This window comes from Ictalurus furcatus, chromosome 10 (genome assembly GCF_023375685.1).
Source record: "Ictalurus furcatus strain D&B chromosome 10, Billie_1.0, whole genome shotgun sequence".
NCBI lineage: Eukaryota > Metazoa > Chordata > Actinopteri > Siluriformes > Ictaluridae > Ictalurus > Ictalurus furcatus.
This window is the reverse complement of record NC_071264.1, coordinates 21,052,802-21,072,188: the sequence shown is the minus strand read 5'-3', so window position 1 is coordinate 21,072,188 and position 19,387 is coordinate 21,052,802. Positions and strand designations below refer to the sequence as shown.

The window sequence follows — 19,387 nt, the reverse complement described above, 5'->3', positions numbered from 1 at the left end:
AAAGATAGGTTGTTGAGTGATCCACTGTTTATAACTGCTGAAATAAGTGATAACAGGAACTAACTTGTTGCACGAATGTTCCATATTAAACATAGCTATAAAGGGATAAAAAAAAAACGTGCAATGTGTGTGTGTGTTTTTTTTTAAATTAATAATAATGGTTAGCGCGGACATGCTGCTATTAGAAAATAATCAACTTTGTGGTGTTGCACTGATGTTCCACTATATTAAACATAACTAATAGTAACAGTAATAGTTTTTCTCATTGGGCCACATCACACCACCCTGTTGTTGATTCATTCCTTATAATTGCACGTCTCATAGCATGTTCTTTCTTACTTAATTGATTCAAATCTCTCACATTTTTGGTATTTGCAAACCAAATTACATACTTGAAATACACTTTTGCAAAATCATCTTTAATTATCGTCTGATCTAATTTTATTAAGCCAGAGTTGTGTTCCATGTTACGTATTTGAGCTCGAAGTTCATTTCTTTTTCTTGTTTGGTTTGTTCAATATTTGAATTTTCAGCAAGAGGAAACAAGTGAAGATTTCTCCCACCCGGCTTTTAACTCCTCCCTCCTTTATTTGATTGGCTCTTCAAGCGTCCTGGAAATGCATTTCCGTCCAATGAAAAGTGGTCTAAAAGTAAAACGTCACACTCTTTCAGAATCCGATTTCACCTCCCACGAGTAAATCTAGTGGTTTAAACATAAGTTTTGGTCCTTTTGGAGAGGTAGGATTAGTAGGAGTTTTCATTTGAAACAGAAACTCAGAGTGATGACCGATAATACTCTCAGACGCCTATTGATTCCGCATGCTAACCAAAAACAACAACAACAACAAAAACACTTAAAACAATTTTAAACATAACCGTAACATAGTCTTCCTGTTGTCACTAGCATGAAACAAGCTTTGACACATTGTAATATGATTTGATATATTGGTAAAGTACAGTTTTGTATAATGAAGTCTGCGACCACAGATCTAATTTTCTCAAATTTATTGCTATGTTTCTTTCTTTTTTCTAATTAAACGTCTGAGCCATTGGTCAAGTCATATCAGCGCATTCGCGTACTAGAAACACAATTTTATCGAGCTAAAGGCTATGCTAGGCTAAAACTAACGATAAACTATCAGTGGCCATGTGTGAACTGCAACATAGTGGCAAGGTTGGCCTGAATGGCCTGGTTCTTGCCTAGACTACAAATCTGTGATGACCCTAAAGACTGTAGAAGTGGAATAATAGCAAAAACAAGGAAGGAAGAGAGAAGCTGGAGGAGCTAGCAGCACGTATCGGGTGTAATTTTGCTCTTACGCCGGTAGTCGGGGCCTCGGGAATTGATGGCTTTAGTGTGGAAATGAACCAACTTTACAACTGAAGACAAATTATCATCATCCGAGCGAGTGAAAAGTTTATCATTTGAAGGAAGCGACAGAGGGAACTGAGTGGATATGGGATTCTTTTCGGCACGAAACTTCCTTTCTGGGAATAATGGACGCTTATTCGGAAGAAAAAACCGTTGCAGTTTTGAAAGAAGCTCTCCCTCGCGCGCCGTGTTTCTGTTTCCCAACTGAAGCGCAGCCGCACCCTCTGACGGATTAGCCAACAAGCTAGCTACAAATTTTCACACAAAACTCGCATTTCTCGGAGAAATACAGCTTCATTTTAGAAACAAACATTAATTTCGAAGGAAACCGTCTGTTATCTCTCAACGCCTTGTTTCCCATTTGAAGTAAAGCCGCACCCTCTAGTTTGCTTCCTCTTACAGACGAAGAGACCCCACACACACATTTAAAGCTGGAATAAACCTCATGTTGGGTCTCCTGAAACACCACTGGATGGTGATGGGTTAAATAAAAGACAAACAAACGGGATATTTGTTTAAAACAGATTTAAATGAGATGTGTACCAAGAGGAAAACCAAGCAGCGTGTGTGCCGGATGGTATCGTGGTTCCCATGCTTTTTGTTGAGGAAGGTGCATGAGAAATAGACAGTAATGCATAACGGACCCGAGCATCAGAAAGAACTGGCCAACATCACTGGGTTACGAGTAAAAAGGAAGAGGTATAAGCCAAGGGAAGTCAAAGCCTGGTCTTTTGGAGGTTGAAAGTCCAGCCTGGTGCTTTTTTGGAGTCTTTATACAGTAGGCGTTGTGGGATGATGGTGCTGAAAGTGGAGGACCATCAGAGAGAACTTCATTCAAACTGCCGCTGTGTTACAGCCATGACCCTCAGAGGCACTTTCCACTGGAGGATCAAAATTAACAATGGCTCATCTGGTTTTAGTCATTTGGTGGATTTCATTTGGCCTCCTGCAACCACGAGAAGGGCAAGGACCTTTAAACGCCCGTCTGCTTGACATGAATTAACAAAAAAAGCTGACACAACTGTGGCAATAGATTCTTCACACCCTCAGATTCAGTAGAGAAAGCGTTTTTGATGAGGCATAAGTTGATTTCTGGATGTCTGCAATCAGCTGGCACTTTGCCTTGATTTGATCTCTTGTATGGCACTGCAGTAAGTGTATGGTTTAGTTTTTGTTTTTTGTGTTTTTTTGTCTGTATGTGTGTCTATATATATATATATGTGTGTTTGTTGTTGGACCTAGATAGATGAAAAACAACCTGTGAAACTGTTCAGATGTACCCATGATGTGATTTTGTCAAATTGCATAAACATTAAGGAGTTCTGCATCAATATATTGAAGGGATTTTAAATGTAGCCTTGATTTTTGACCTCATTCACTCATTTAAAAAAAAAAAAAATCGCACAGAACACGATTTCCCTGAGTGAAGTTGCATTATCCTCTATTTTTCTGATTTTGCAAATGTTTACTAAAAAAATTGATTTTGAGATCGTAAACAGTGGATAGATATTAGTATATTTTCTGAAGGACAACACTTTTTGGCCAGTTTCTCAGAGAAGGTGTGGTATTATTTCTGAAGACATTGTCATATAAGTTATGAATTTGTACTGTGGAATGTGTGGTGTAATCTATATTTTGTACAAAAAAGAAAATCCAGAATATTAGCTTGACCACCGTACTATGGCTAGTAGTGGCTCGGGAAAGTCAGACAGCGAGGTTCCAACGTCCAACATCCCGAGTGGCAGCTTGCAGCAGCGGAAAAGACTCTCATCTGTTTGTGACGCGTGCAAAAGCAAGATGCAGCTGGTGGCGGATTTGCTTCTGCTGTCCAGTGAGACGAGGCCGGTGATGACGGCGGATGGTGCGCCAGTGGCAGAGACTTTTGAGAAGTGTCGGGATACAGTGATTGCTAGGACAAAGGAGCTGTCCATCATCACTCATGACATTCAAAGCCAGCTTAACATGGGGAAATTCACGGAGGTCGGGGAGCGATTAGTGGAAATGGGCAATCTGGTGGTGTCTCTAACGGAGTTTTCAGCTCATGCTGCATACCTGGCGGCAGTGGAGACACCGGGTTCGCATGCTGCCATTCCTGGATTGGTGGATCGCTACAAAGTGACGCGATGCCGTCACGAGGTGGATCAAACTTGTGCAGTCTTGCGCATGACTCCACTATCTGATTTAACTCCCCAACTCCTCCTGGAAATTTCCCAAAACATCCGGAGGAACCTGACCACTCTCACAGAGGCCTCGTCTCTGGCAAGTGAGAAATCCAAGGACCGGTTTGCCAAAGAGCAGTTCAAAGCCAGTGTAAAGTGCATGAGCACGAGTGCCACCGCGCTTCTCGCCTGTGTCAAGGAGGTGAAGACGAGCCCAAGCGAGCTGACACGTAATCGCTGCGTGCTTTTCAGTGGGCCGCTTGTTCAGGCTGTCAACGCACTGGTGGGATTTGCCACTGAGCCCCACTTCCTGGGCAAACCAGCTAACGTTAGCACCGATGGTAAAGCGGTGCAGACGGCTGTATTGGGAGGCGCCATGAGTGTAGTTTCGGCTTGCGTTCTCCTCACACAGGGTCTCCGGGACGTATCCCAGCATGCAGAGAACAGCACCCAGATGCCTACGTACCGAGAAAGGCTGCGCCAGTCAGCTTGCGCTGTCTCTGATGGATGCACATTGCTCTCGCAGGCGCTCAGGGAACGATCCTCACCCAGGACTCTACCACCGGTCAACTCGCATTCTGTGAATTAAACAATTAAAAGCCCATTACAGATATTTTTCTCAATGTACCAAAGAGACTAATATGCTTTAACCCCATGTTGTGTGATCCTATTGAGTGAATGTAGTGAATTTGTAAAAATATGTCTGTTCAACTATTCCTGGGCAACCATGGTGGCAGTTTTTTTTGCACTGGATGTAATAAAAAACCTAGCCAAAACTGACATCACAACATATATCTAACTTGTGTTCACTCACTGGTAGCCACAGATTTTGTGGTGATTCTGTATGTTGTACTGAAAATTCTCAACTTAAAAGGAAAACTAGTGGAAAGTTTACCTCAGTTTTAGTGTCTGAGAGCAACAGACAGAGTAATGGTTGTAGTCTGATGTGTGGTGGATGTTATTAAGAAATGCAGTGAGGGTGGGATGTTTGTTCATGCTTTGTATTCCAATGTGTGAATCTTTTGGATTAAAGCTGCTGTGAGTGTGTGCCATAGGTTTTACACTATTTACCAGAATTACAATAGCTTTTTTTTTCTGGATCATGCATGTACTGGAGTATTTATTTCAACTTATTAAAAAGTTGGTTCTCATACGAAGGTTGTTAGATGTCTCTCTCATTAGAAATGCACTCTGTAGGGAGGGAATATTAATAATTCGTAATTATATGATTGGAGAAATGAAACTGATTGATCTTCAGGATGTCAATGTCAGTGTTAAGTGATAGTGATTCTAGAGTTTAACCCTCAGGGAGGCTCATACCCAGTGACATTTTATAATGTGGAATCAGTGAGGAAACAAATACTTTTGCAGCTGAATTGAAAAGGGTGCGTTTTTGTGTGAACATACGTGTGTGTGTGTGTGTGTGTGTGTGTGTGTGTGAAGTACATCATCTCTTTTTCCATTAGGAAATATGCAATGTAGGCTTGCATGGTGGTTTGGAAATACTAAATGCGAGAGGTTTGAATTAAGTAAGGAATAAAACACTTTGGGATGTGCTGTTATAAGAAAATAATCACACCACAGCAATTTGCCCATGCAAACAATTTTTATTTATTAAAGAATGACATGTCATACATTTGATCTGTTTATAGTTATGAGTAATGTTGTAGAAGACCATGTTTTTGTACTCCAGGGGAGAAAAAAAAAAAGAGGTTGGTGATGGAATTACTGTCTATAGCCATTACAAGTTATGCAGTAACAGAAGCTAACTCGTCTCAGGCATTATTTATTTATTTATTTCTATATTTATTTAATTTTGCATTGTTTATTGCAAATGGGTGCCACAAAAGTGTCATTGTGCTACATAATCTAATTTTACGTGTTCCAGCACTTAACAAGTGTCCGGGTTCCGCTAGAAATGTTGTTTTATTACATTCTAATACATTGCACTTAAGGTTTTCCTTTGATTCGCCCTCGTAGAACATCTGTGAGACAAGTTAGATTCTGGTATCACATAAGTTAAAGCAGTGCCAACTCACCAACCTCTCTTTTTCATCTCTCTCTTGGAGTTAACATGACAAAAAAATATTTGTTTGTCATGTTACAGTGAAACCAGGAAGCCTTCCGGACTGTTAAAGTGTTGACGCTGGAGACTCCTTACATATATATGATAAATAAACGTCCTTGCAGAAAGCTTTACCATATCAATGATCATACATAACGATCATACATTTTTCTTTGTTAAATAACAGTACATTTTTAATTCTTTCATTGTTAGATTAGATTATTATATTAGATTATGTGGACAGCTGCCAAACAAGTCCCTCTAAATTTGTTGGTACTACAGAAACAAACAAACAAACAAAACAGTCCGTACAGAATTTCAAGGATGTTGAAAAACAACCTGAAAAAAAGCCTTTTTTTTCAAAATTTGTGATACCATTTGCGGCGTTTTTTGTGCTTTTTTTGTGGAAAACTACTTGAATTGGCAAAATTGCAATTGCACCAAATTGTTCTGCATGGTCTTTCCAATGATGTTTGTTGGTAAATGAGACCTTTTATCTCTACTCACATTCGACGCACGTGAATCAAACAATTGAACGCATGTTGTGATGATGTCACATGATGTGTATTGGCCCAAATCTGCAGAAAATCTGGTAATTAGAAAAATTGCAAGCTCCTCCAAATATTTTAATGTTTCCTTGATTTTGCATTACTTTCTGCGATCGCAAAATCACAAAATCCCAGAGGGATTGAAAAAAACTTGAATGAACAACATGCATGTATGTAGAATTGATGAAAAAAATTACGTAGCTGAAAAGAAAAAGTAAAAAAGTAAATGCACCTTTAAAGTAAAAATAAATGAAAGGGATAGAACTGACTCTTCTCATTATCTAGTACAGTATTTTTAAACTCAATTTCTATTTGTACCTGAAGCAAGTATTTGAAACAACATCCCTATAGTACAAAGCCTATACACTATAGCTAGCCACCATTCACCCACTGTAAGCTACAGTTGAGGAATCTGGAGAATTAGTTGGAAATAAAATCTGATTTCAGATTGAAAATTGTGATTACATGGATGCAAACTAGCTACCAATGAAACGACATCCTCTCTCAATTCCAGCTGCCCTTCTTTGTCATTGGGTCGATAGATTTTCAGCAGCAGGATCAATATATTGTATATTCATGAAACCCTTAGTTTTTTACTTTTATCTGACTTCAATAAAATCTTTATGGAAATTGTGTGAAATATTTAACGTATCCAGCAACCTGCAAGATTACAAGATTCAAGGTGAAAAAAAAAATCCTTTAAGAAGGTTGAAGCCTCTAGTATCACCTTTTTCAGCATTTTATATATCATATAATTTTCTATAAGAGCAGCTCTTGCAATGTTACCTATAGTTCAAATAACAAGTTTATATTATTGTGCTTGTTCTAATATATTATTGTTTCTATAGTAACAGCTCATCAGGGACTTGTATGACAGATGCTCTGCATAATCTATGGCCAATAACAAATAAAAATGTTTTGTTATTTAACAAAGAAAAAAAAAAGAATTGTTATATGAGGAATATTTCTGTAAGGAGATTTATTTAACATTTATAAAAGGAGTCTCCAGTGTCAGTGCTTTGTAACTCTCTGTAATTCTTCCTTCAAGGACAGAAGGCTTTATGCTTTTTTTTTTTTGACTTATTCTTCTTCCTCTTTTTACGTTATTAACTCCTAGACAGCTGGTGAGGGAACGACTGACTGTGTATAACTGCTTTAATATAAATGATAACAGGAACTAACTTGTCTCAAAGACATTCCACAACATTATTTATGAACATTCCATTATTCATTATTAAATGAAAAACTGGTAGTTTTGGGAAATTGCTGTGGTATAAGAGGAATATAACACTTCAGGACATGCTGTTATTGAAAAATAACCAATTTCGGGGTGGTACCAGTAACTCCTCTTAATTGTCGGGCCACATCATATCATCATATCACCCATCTCTCCTCATTATTGATTATTTTCCTATAACAGCATACCCTGTTATGTTTTATTCTTCACTTAGAGTATGCCTCTCGAATTTATTTCATTTTCTTTGAATTTTAATTGATCAAAGTTAAGGCAGATTTTCTAGACTTGTTTCATGAATCCAAGTTGTCTTATTAAAAAAAATCATGAGGGTGCATTTTGTTAGTTTGTGTTGGAGAATACAGTCAGGTCCATAATATTTGGACAGTGACAACATTTCCATAATTTTGCCTCTGTACACCACCACAGTGGATTTGAAATGAAGCAATTAAGATGTGATTGAAGTGTAAACTTTCAGCTTTAATTCAAGGGGTTTAACAAAAAATATTGCATTAACCGTTTAGAAATTACACCCATTTTTTTTAGAGTTCCTTCATTTTCACAGGCCCAAAAGTAATTGGACAATTAACTGGTGAGCAATTTCATGGCCAGGTGTGGCATGTTTCCTTGTTATTTCATGACAGATTAAGGGAATAAATGGTCTGGAGTTGATTCCATGTGCTGAATTTCCATTTGATTGATTGAGTGATTGCAATGTAGACTTTCAGCTTTAATTCAAGGGGTTTAACAAAAATGTTTGTTATTATTGTTTTTTCAGTCTAATGATGGCCTTCTTCACTTGCCTGGACACCTCTCTGGACCACATATTGAGAGTTCCCACAAACAGCTACTAAATGCAAATTCAATGCATGGAATCAACACTAGACCTTTTATCTCCTTAATATGTTATGAAGTAATGAGGAACCAGGCCACACCTGGCCATGAAACTGCTTATCTGTCAGTTGTCCAATTACTTTCGGAGGGACTCCAAAACCCCCTGAATTAAAGCTGAAAGTCTACACTTTAATCATGTATTGATTGCTTCATTTCAAATCCATTGTGGTGGTGTACAGAGATTGTGTCACTGTTTAAATACTTATGGTCCTGACTGTATCTGTTTCCATTTGATAAGGGTCAGGAGGGTTAGACCTAATGACTCACTAGACTTTAAAGAGTTCTTAAACAGATATCCTACCTAAACATAGTCCAGATTTGTTCTGTTTGATATCTGAAGTCTTGATAAGCTCTAGCATATGGAAGTCCATCATGTCTAAATATTTATGCCACCACCACACATGGAACAAGCATCCCACAGACATGAGTATAAATAACCATACTGCACACTTGATTGTTTTAGCTCTCTTAGGAATATCAATGGCTTATTATTATAATAATAAGCCTTACTTAAGTAACATCTTTGTTCTAGTAAAGGATTTTCTATATGAACATAATCACACATGCAGTTCATGCTTTTGCACTGCCCCTGCTTTTCAGTAGTCAGTGACCTGTATCCCTTTGTCCTCTTCATCCCCTCAGGGTAAAAACCAAAACTGTTATGCACAACAGGAAACTGAACGGCCTCTGCTATCAGGAGCGGCTTCCTTCACAGCACAAACCGTCGGTGTAATAATTTCGACCAAGGTTTCGCCCATTTCCTGCTCAAAGGAGGGATGTTAGGACGCTCTATGGCCTGTAGTCTTGTGCATATTATGTAAGCGGGGCTTTAAAAATTGCCTGTTCATTACTGATCAGAATGTGCAATTTGTTTTAATGGTAAAATTGGTGAAAAGAGGGTGTCTGTCAAGAGACTAGCACTATGTTTGCTTAAACGGTATAGCCAATGAAAATGTGTGCACATATTGATATTTTGGCTACTTTACTCTGTTAATTAGTTAATCTATATGATGAGTTGATTTCTTTGGGGGTAGGGGTTAAATTGTGTAATGTTTGGATGTACTCTTTGCCACTGACCTTTCAATGCACAGCCACTACACATGACATGGGTTGGAGTCCCTTACAGAAAAGTCACATGTGACTAATCACATGATTCACATGTTTTTATACATGTTATGTTTCACATATTTTTCACATGTAATGAACCTTTTACATGTAGTGCATGTTGTTTTTTCACACAATTTCTCACAAATTTATTTTCATATGTTAATTTTTCACACATAGTGCATTTGGTTCACAAATTCCACTGTCTGAAATGTCGTTAAGAAATGGCGTTGGCAGCTAATGGGAACTATGGAAGTGAAGGCAAGATCTGGAAGACCAAGAAAACTAGTGCCCCATATGACATTCTACTGTGCAGTGTTGCTTGCACAAATATGATCTGCATGGGAGTCATCAGAAGGAAACCTTACCTGCAACCTCATCACAAAAGTTAATGTCTGATGTATGCAAAACAATACCTAGTTAAGCCAGAGGCATTCTGGTAACAAGTACTGTAGACTGATGAAGTAGAAAGGAGAAAAAAGGAGCAGCATTTGATGAAAACAGCACTTTGGCAACTATTAAGCATGAGCGTGGATCATTTCAGTTACACTAAGGCTTCTACAACAGGACAATCATCAAAAACATACCTACAAACCCACCATGAGCTACTTCAAGAAATGCAAGCCGAAGCTTTTGGAATTTCCCTCGCAGTCCCCCGACTTGATGATCATTGAAAAGATGCGGGTAGATCTTAAATATGCTGTCTTACTAGGGGGTGTTACTAAATACTGACTTATTATAGAGTACAAACTTTTGTATATGCCACAATTACTATTTTATTTTTTCCTGTTTTTTAAGTTCATAAAATATAAAATAACTCTGCATTAATATTTACAGAACAAAAATCATTTTAATAGTTTGCTGCAGAGGTTAACAAAATATGTCATTTGGCCAGTAGTCCCCAGAAGTATTCAGATCCAAATGTACCATGTACAGTATATATGCACCAATATCTAGGCTCCTATAGAACAAAAGTGGTTTATATTTATTAGCTGTACTTGACACCGCTCAACACCACAGTCACTGTCATTGTTACCATCTGCCAGCAATTGTCACTCATTTGAGATGTAACAAGACACTGTAGAGAAGAATACAGCATCACAACAGTCATTATTTATGGACTAACCTGATCAAATAACACTCATTCTGCAATACTATAACATTGGCTGCTGGCTACAGACTTTTTTGTATAACTAACGTGATTAAATTTACTTTTCATCCAAAACAAGTTGCATTCTTGGTAATTAATTTTTCTTAGATTAGAAGGTGTATTCCACTTGTTTGTACCTTTATTGGAGTACAGAATGTGCATCCTTAAGTGTATGAATGCACAATATTTCCTCATCCTCAGCCAGATAACAATCCCTGGCAGTATTCATGAATGAATGTAATTAAATTTGACACCCAAAACCAGGCAGATGTCTAAACATGTACCATATTTCAAACACACCCTGGTCATCATGCTAACAAAATTCTTGGAGAATGTCAATTCACTGTCCAGCTATTCATAGAGACTGGTTCATACTTGCAATTTGCTTTGAAATGGCTGTAGATGCAGTATTGCAGTGCCAAAAACCACTATTATTAGGTAAAGTGATGCAGCAAAAATCTAGTAGCATGACACTATGGGCCAAGAATTTGTAACCTGTAGAACATTTTAGAAGACTTAGCAATCCTCAGTCAATCTCTAAACCAGGAAGTAGTCCCTATTAATGCCTTTAACATCTGTTCAAATGTCATTAGCATCCACGCAACCTTGAATACACATGCATATCAGCTAACAAATTCCTAGAAGTGTCTGCAACAACAGTGCATTTTTGGTCAGCTGCTAGGATGCACACCCCTGTAGCGGTTGTCGTCCTTGACATCTCTCCAGTATATTCAGCTCAAATCATCCATGATTCCTCCCAGCCTAGAGGAGCTGGCAGCATTTCAAACCCAGCTGAAATTCCTCACCCTTCTCCTCTGGCTGACACTCCTATCATGATCTGATCTGCATTTTATTTGACCTCCTGCATCCCTTCCGACATTTCTGGCTTCAAACAGGGCTATTCTTATTTCTCAACAGCTCTTCTCTGGCACATGTTGTACAGTAGCGTCTTTGTGTGGCTCACGCCCAAAGGCTGTGAGCTTCAAAATGGGCCACGTGGCCTCATGTTTGGACTGAGCACTCAGTGGAATAGCACAGCCAACTCTTTTCTCACCCCTCCTTCTGGTGTCTGGCTCCAGCTGCACAAACCCATCTCTATGCTGGGTGGAGGTCTTCCTGGGCTTTCTATTGTCTGCTCAACCTCCAGAGACTGCCAGAGGTCAAATGACACATAGGACCTTAGTGTTGGACCATTAACTTAATAAGAAAAACATTCCACCTGTGGAGCTGACAGAGCCGGAAGACTGCTGATCCTAATCAAGCTTGGGAACAATAGGAGTTTTTTCCATGAAGAGCCCAAGCAGGTGGTCAGCTGCCAAATGCGCACTCATCAGAAGGGCATTTTTTTTGTGCTTAAGCTGAGCCGACAGAAGGAAACATGATCTGAGCACCAGCGTCATGTAAGCAGGGTCCTGTGTCTGCAATTGTATCTGAGTATAAGTCCTTCCGGACCAGGGTTAGGCAGCAGCTTTGCTTGTTAATGACCAAGAGTTCAAGGAAATGTGAGACTACTTAGTGCTACAATTGGGTGGAAAAACATTAAAAGAGGGCAATAAGAGCTGATTTTAGCTCATTTCATGTTTATAGGTTACAATGTACCATATGTTTGAGAGGTCAAACCCCCAGAGAGCCAAGGTCAAGGTCCTGATCTGGTCTGCTATATGTTTAGACACTAGCACAGTAGTTTATCACCAGATGACTTATTTTCTTGAAGACTACTTTTACTTTTATTCAAGTGAATTATTACTACAGAACAGTATAATTTGCTGTCAGTATTTTTAAGTCAGTATAATTTACTGTCAGTATTTTTAAATCAGTATAATTTACTGTCAGTGCTTTTAAGTTTGGATAATTTACTATCAGAGCTTTTAAGTCGGTATAATTTGCTGTCAGTATTTTGTGTCAATATAATTTACTGTCAGTTTTTTTTATTTCAGTATAATTTACTGTCTGTACTTTTAAGTCAGTATGTTTTGTACTCTTTCCACCACTGTTATTATTACAGGCCTGGAAACTATTTTGAACATTACAAAGAACAACTTTAATACAATTTGTGAAAATAAACAGAATTTGGTCACTAAAATGGACCATGTAATATTTATACTATGGCATTGTCCCATATGTACAGTAAACTAAAAACAAAAAAAACAACAACCAACATCCAGGATTCGAGGTGTTATATCACAGGCCACATCAGTGTTCACTTCCTTCCTTGTCATCCACTGGTTCACTAATGAGAACCAGCAGAAAGGCTGTCCTATGGGAACATTCCTTCTGGATGATGTCATCAGTCCCCCAGTGTTAGCCTAAAAAAACAGAAATAATCATGCACAAATGAGTTATTTATGAACGTATTGTGGAACCAAGACTCTGGAGAACCAAGAGTTGTTTGGGTTAGCATGCTCATTGCATGGGATTGTAGTATTGTGGCTAAAGGCAAACCCAGAATAGGTAGTGCCCACACACGCACTCACTCACTCAAACACACACACACACACACACACACACACACACACACATACACTGGGATTTCTGGACAGCCTGTGTTTACATACACACAGTTGAGTGTGAGGTTTCGCAGACTCGTTCGAGGCTGTCTAACGGAGTGTAAACCGTCTGGCGCTGACTGTAGTGTCATAAAACTCTCCAGAGTCTTCAGTGTTGACGAATGCTGGTTTTCACTAGACAGCATGCTGAGGACAGTGAAGGAAAACAATGTGTGTATTTTCTGACAAAAGCGAGCACAGACGGCCTCATGCCGAGGTTTGGCAGCCATGCAGGAGCTGTGTATGAGTGTGTGTGTGCATGCTTTATTTTAAAATGCTGCATGGTGTTTCTTATGCAGGCCAGCCAGAGTGCAGGTTCTTCCTCTTGGCCGGAGCACTCAACCCTAGCTGTTCTTCTCTTTCTGGACCTCTCAGAATCTTTTTCAGTTCAATTCTGTGGGCTTTATTTGCATGAAAACTGCAGTATATTTGTCCTGACTAAGCTCAGCTTATAGAGGAAATGAATGGTAAAGAAATATAAGAGATAGAAAAGGGGAAATTCTAGAAAAAGTTCAATTCGATTATACAGCATGGATTTCTCCCGGTTTCTTTTTTTGCATCTCTCATTGTGTCTCTTTTTTCTGTACATCTCTCTCTCTCTCTATGTCTGTCTCTATTGGTATCTCTTGTTATCTCCATCTTTTTTTCCTTGCCTCTTTCTGTATATCTCACTGTCTCTTGTCTTGTCTTCTCTTCATCCACTATGAACTTTTCCAAAAACACATTTCCTATTGCCTATATAGGCTAAAGACGATCAGGTGTCTCACCATCATCACTTCACTGTGGATGCGTCCCAAAACATACTACATATTCACTATGTAAGTGCATCTCAAAAAATTTGATTATCATGGAAAAGTTAATTTTTACCCGTAATTTAATTCAAAAAGTGTAACTTTCATATATTCTAGATTCATTACTCATTAAGTGAAATATTTCAAGCCTTTTTTGTTTTAATCTTGATGATTACGGCGTACAGCTCATGGAAATAAAAATCCAGTATCTCAAAATATTAGAATAAATAATTTATAATACAGAAATGTTGACATGAGAAGAGCTCTAATGAAGTAATTAACTCAAAACACCTGCAAAGGTTTCCTGAGCCTTTAATCTCTCAGTTTGGTTCAGTACACACAACCACAATCATGGGGAAGATGAAAGTATATTTTGCGTTTCATTTGGAAATCAAGGTCCCAGACTCTGGAAGAAGATTGGAGAGACACAGAATCCAAGTTGCTTGAAGTCCAGTGTGAAGTTTCCAAAGTCAGTGATGATTTGAGGTGCCATGTCATCTGCTGGTGTTGGTCCACTGTGTTTTCTCAAGTCGAGAGTCAATGCAGCATCTACCAGGAGCTTTTAGAGCACTTCATGCTTCTATCTGCTGACAAGCTTTATGGAGATGCTGATTTCCTTTTCCAGCAGGACTTGTCACATGCCCACAGTGCCAAAACTACTAGTAACTGGTTTGCCGACCATGGTATTACTGTGCTTGATTGGTCAGCTGACTCACCTGACCTGAACCCCAGAGAGAATCTATGAGAGACACCAGACCCAAAAATACAGACGAGCTGATGGCCGCTATCAAAGCAACCTGGGATTCCATAACACCTCAGCAGTGTCACAGGCAATGCCACATATCATTGACGCAGTAACTCATGCAAAAGGATCAAAGTCCTGACCAATTATAGAGTGCATAAATTAACATACTTTTCAGAAGGTCGACATTTCTGTATTATAAATTCTTTATTCTAATATTGTGAGATACTGGATTTTTGATTTCCATGAGCTGTAAGCCGTAATCATCAAGATTAAAACAAAAAATGCTTGAAATATTTCACTTTTTATGTGTAATGAATATAGAATATATGAAAGTTCCACTTTTTGAATTAAGTTACAGAAAAAATGAACTTTTCCATGATATTCAAATTTTTTGAGATGCACCTATATATGCTTCCTTAATACCATCAAAAATGTCTCATCATCATCAGCCCACTGTGAACAAACCAAACACTCTATACACTGTATAGGTCGTATAAACTTCATCATCTTCAGTCTCCTGTGAACTACCAAAACATCAACAGTGTGGACATGTCCCAAACCACATTCTATTTGCAAAATAGGTCACATAAACACCATCACAAACATCACAATATTATTGGTCACCCAAACTACACATGCTATTAACTATAAAGACTACATAATGACCATCACTAGCACCTCACCTCACCGTGGACGTGTCTCCATTCACACACCCAATCCACTGTACAGGCCAGTTGAACCCAGAGACAAACAGGTCACAACCATCATTACAGGCATGTCTCAAATTACACACACTATAGGCAAAATAATAATAATAATAATAATAATAATAATAATAATAATAATACAAACACATTACAAAGGTTTCACTATTACCACTCCATCACATCACCTACAGAGAACACAATGTGTTATGGGTGTACCAATGTATCACTGTTTGTACAGTGTAGAATGTGGTAAATTATGTGATTTCAGGATTGCATCATTCATTCATCTTCAGTAACTGGTTTATCTGGTCAGGGTGGATACTGAGGCTTTCCCTGAAACACTGGAGACAAGGCATCTCTCTCTCTCTCTCTCTCTCTCTCTTTCTCTCTCACTCTCTCTCTCTCACTCATTCACTCATTCACTCACTCACTCACTAACACACACATACAATATATACACCTAGAGGAAATTTAGCATTTGTTTTTGAGAGGAAGGAAACCCAAACACACAGGGGGAGAAACATGTGAAACCTCACAAAGGCAGAAACGCATGCTCAACATTGACCTCCGAGGCTATGAGTTGGCAGTGCTACCTTTTGAGGCAACATGCCTCCTGAGTGCACTGGATTCAATTTCTATTCAATTTTATTTATACAGTGGTTTTAGCAATAGATATTGTCACAAAGCAGCTTTACAGAAATCCAGGCATAGATCTATATCCCTAGCCAGTTGAGGAAAATCTCCCTCAGATGTCTTGAGGTAGAAACTATGACAGGAACCAAAGTCAAAAGGGAACCCATCCTCTTCTGGGTGACACAGGGTAGCGATAATCTACAGCTGTATACTATAATGTCAAACAATACTAAGTGTGCTGAGAGGATGATCAGTATGAGCATCTTGTGAATAAGTGTCATGGGATGAGCACAGGGAAGTCTTTATGATTATAAGAGCAGTTCTTATGTACAAGTCTACAGTATTGAGGTGAGATTATACACTGAAACAAGGGGGAGGCATAGGCATAAACTGTTTTATGACATCCATGTGGGACCATCCATACCAGCAGAAAGTAAGTCACATACTGGATATTATCCACTGTGTTTTTGGACATGACTACAAAATGTTATACTATATGAAATTGCTGTAAAATAAGTTTTCACTAGCTAACCAGAAGTAAGTATTAGACACACCCTCATATTCACACAGAGACACAGACAGTGATATGTGACTAAACAGTAGGCCTGAAGTAAGTCATAATACACAGGAGTGTTACACACACAAACTATTAATGATACAACTTTCAAACTCAGATGACTAACTTGCAGTAGTGTGCCAAATACCTCACTACTCAGATCAATCAAATTTGTCTGTTTGTTCATTTAAATAAAATCTACACAATTTGTTCATTCAACAAATGCTTTGGTGTCCTTCTTTGGTTAATGCTTTAGTTTTACACTGAATCCCACTGACAAATCGTTCACAGTCAAGAGTTCACATAAAGGTTATAACAGTTTTGACCTTTTAATATATGTTTTTTTCTTTCTTTGTCATTTTCCCTTTCAGTTTAATTCTAGTTAGATGTCATTTGGGGATTTTTTTCACTTTGAGATTCATTTATGTATATTTCACTTTCAGTTTTAGTTTTAGTACTCATATTCCATTACTTGCACAGTGGATTAAATGTCTATGAACATATCTTTATAAGCCTTAAGATAAATTCTGGAAAAAATGGAAAATAGAAAGAAAAAATATATCTATATTATTAGAGAGGAAGGTTTAGGCTTAATGCTCATTTATTGCAAAAATAAAATATAAATATTTCAGCTTAATTACCTTTAATGGCAGTTATATTTAGTAGTGCTAGTTTCACTTTTTCTAGTTTTCTTTTTTCTTCTTTTTTCAATATTTATATTCATTTAATATTAAAATAGTTGGTCATTGTAAAAGAAATATACAAAAATTTACAAATATAAATATCCTTGCTTCACATTATTATTGTTATTTCTAAAAGTGAATTTACAATTTCTACATGTTATTTACCTTCCAAAAATACATTCTCTTACTTGTCCAATCATGCAGTTCAAACATTGGGCATAGGGATGACCTTACCAAGCAAATTCTAAATACCTTATAAAATGTAATATTAGTTTTAACCAGCAGATGGAGGCATGTAATTGTGTTTTTGCCTGCAACATTAAACACACTGAATAGACCAACTTCTGAGTGCACTCATTTAAAGGAACAGCTTGGCCAAAAGATGAAATGCGCACCATTTTTTTTCTTTAGTTTTATACTTAAAGTATGATGCCAATGTGGCTACCAAGTAATGGGAGCTTATAGCTACCAATTTAGCAAACTCCATGACCAAATTATCACACCATCACTTCAAAAAGTCACTGTTTTGGTTAGTGTCAAATTGCAGAATAAGTTTGTATTCAAAAAATTAATCTACAAGAATATAAATCCATTAAGCCTTGTTGCTAGAGTACAAAACATTTTAAGCACCAAGCTAAGGGGTAAGAGGTAAGAGGGAAATTGGCTAACTGCAAAATCTTGGTCACAGACCCTTCTTGATCAAATCTATGTTACTAACAGACTACAGTGTGTATGTATGTGTACACGGTTCAATCCCGTCTGTGTAATGTGTTTGTTTAGGCATTCCTGTCCACCTCGTGATTCATGTGAGTTGTTCACACTGGCTGCATTCAGGACAGCAGTGTGCATGCATGAGTATATGTGTGTCTGGGGTTAATCAGGGGAGAAATTCCCTTCCAGACCTTTTTTAAATCCAGACTCAGGCCAGCTTGCATACACTTTAACACAAACACTCGCACACTGCATCACCACAGAGTAAGCGAACAGAGAGCCCTTTATACACACTCCCACTGTGAAATCTTCACACATTAGCAGAAGGCACTAGGTCAGCTAGGAAAAACACAGTAAGAATAAAATTCACATCTGACAAGTACACATTTCATGAATTGTAAAACTACTTTAATGTGCTAGAGAAGGTGAAGGTTGTTCAGCAGACTCCAATTTAATCCTAAAGTTGAGAGGTTGAGGGTTTGAGTCTTGCTCAAGACAGAGGCTTTCTAGCACCCCTGGGATTTGAACTCACAACTCACTCTGTAATATAATTTTAAAAGAATGGTTTGGCAAAAATTCTCACACTGTTAACAGGTTATAATGACAGTCATCTTTTACTTATTAGCTACATTAATATTTTAGCTCTTGTACAAAACCAAAGAAATGAACGACAAGTAAATACATCATGACTGATTGACAACATTTGCAGTACAGGGAAATTAAGTAAGGAAAAATCATAACCTGGCATGCTGTCTTAGAAAAATTATTAATGACACGGTGTGTGTCATATGTACTGACACAAAGTGGAGTTACTATTACGCCCCTGAAGTTGATTCTTTTCCAGTAACACACATCATGATGTGTTTTTATTCCTTTTATACCAAAGGAGTTACCAATGATTGCAGTTCTTATTTAAATTAAATAAAGAATACTTTCATGATTTTTAACCAGTATAGTTACAGTTAACATTATGGAACATCTGTAAGATAACTTCATTCCTATTAGCAGCCATCAACAGTTGTTCCCTCATCATTCTGTCTTTTTTCTCTCTCATGAAGTTAATAAGATAAAAATCGCAGCTTGTCATGTTACAGAGAAACCAGAAAGCGCAAACTACTCTGTCCTGAAGGCCATTGCATGGTAGAAAACTTACTGACTGACACTGGAAACTCCTTCAATAACTGTTATATAAATGTCTCCTTACAGAAAGTCTCTTACAGCATCCACCTTACAAGTCCCTGTGAATTAACTGTTACTATAGAAACAATATTGTCTTAGAAGTCGCACATTAATATAAACATGCTATTTGAACTATTGCTGGCACTATTGCCAGAGCTGCTGTTATAATAGATTAATCAACAACATCTGAATGAATAGATTTGAGCAGTGCTGTGGTATAAGTAAATTTAAAGTTTCAACAAAGCATTTCTTTAGCTGCTGAGCCAACACATTTTAGGTTTGATTTTTATTTTAGGGTTTACTTTATATC

The 19,387-nt window shown here is 37.9% G+C and overlaps 1 protein-coding gene across 1 annotated transcript; it reads left to right on the top strand.

Annotated features, from left to right (window-relative positions):
- Window positions 1-2,522: 2,522 nt before the first annotated feature.
- On the top strand, window positions 2,523-4,938 carry tlnrd1 (talin rod domain containing 1). The gene has a single exon (XM_053635307.1). The coding sequence runs from the start codon at window positions 3,053-3,055 to the stop codon at window positions 4,118-4,120; it is 1,068 nt and encodes a 355-aa protein (XP_053491282.1). The 5' UTR covers window positions 2,523-3,052; the 3' UTR covers window positions 4,121-4,938.
- Window positions 4,939-19,387: the final 14,449 nt, after the last annotated feature.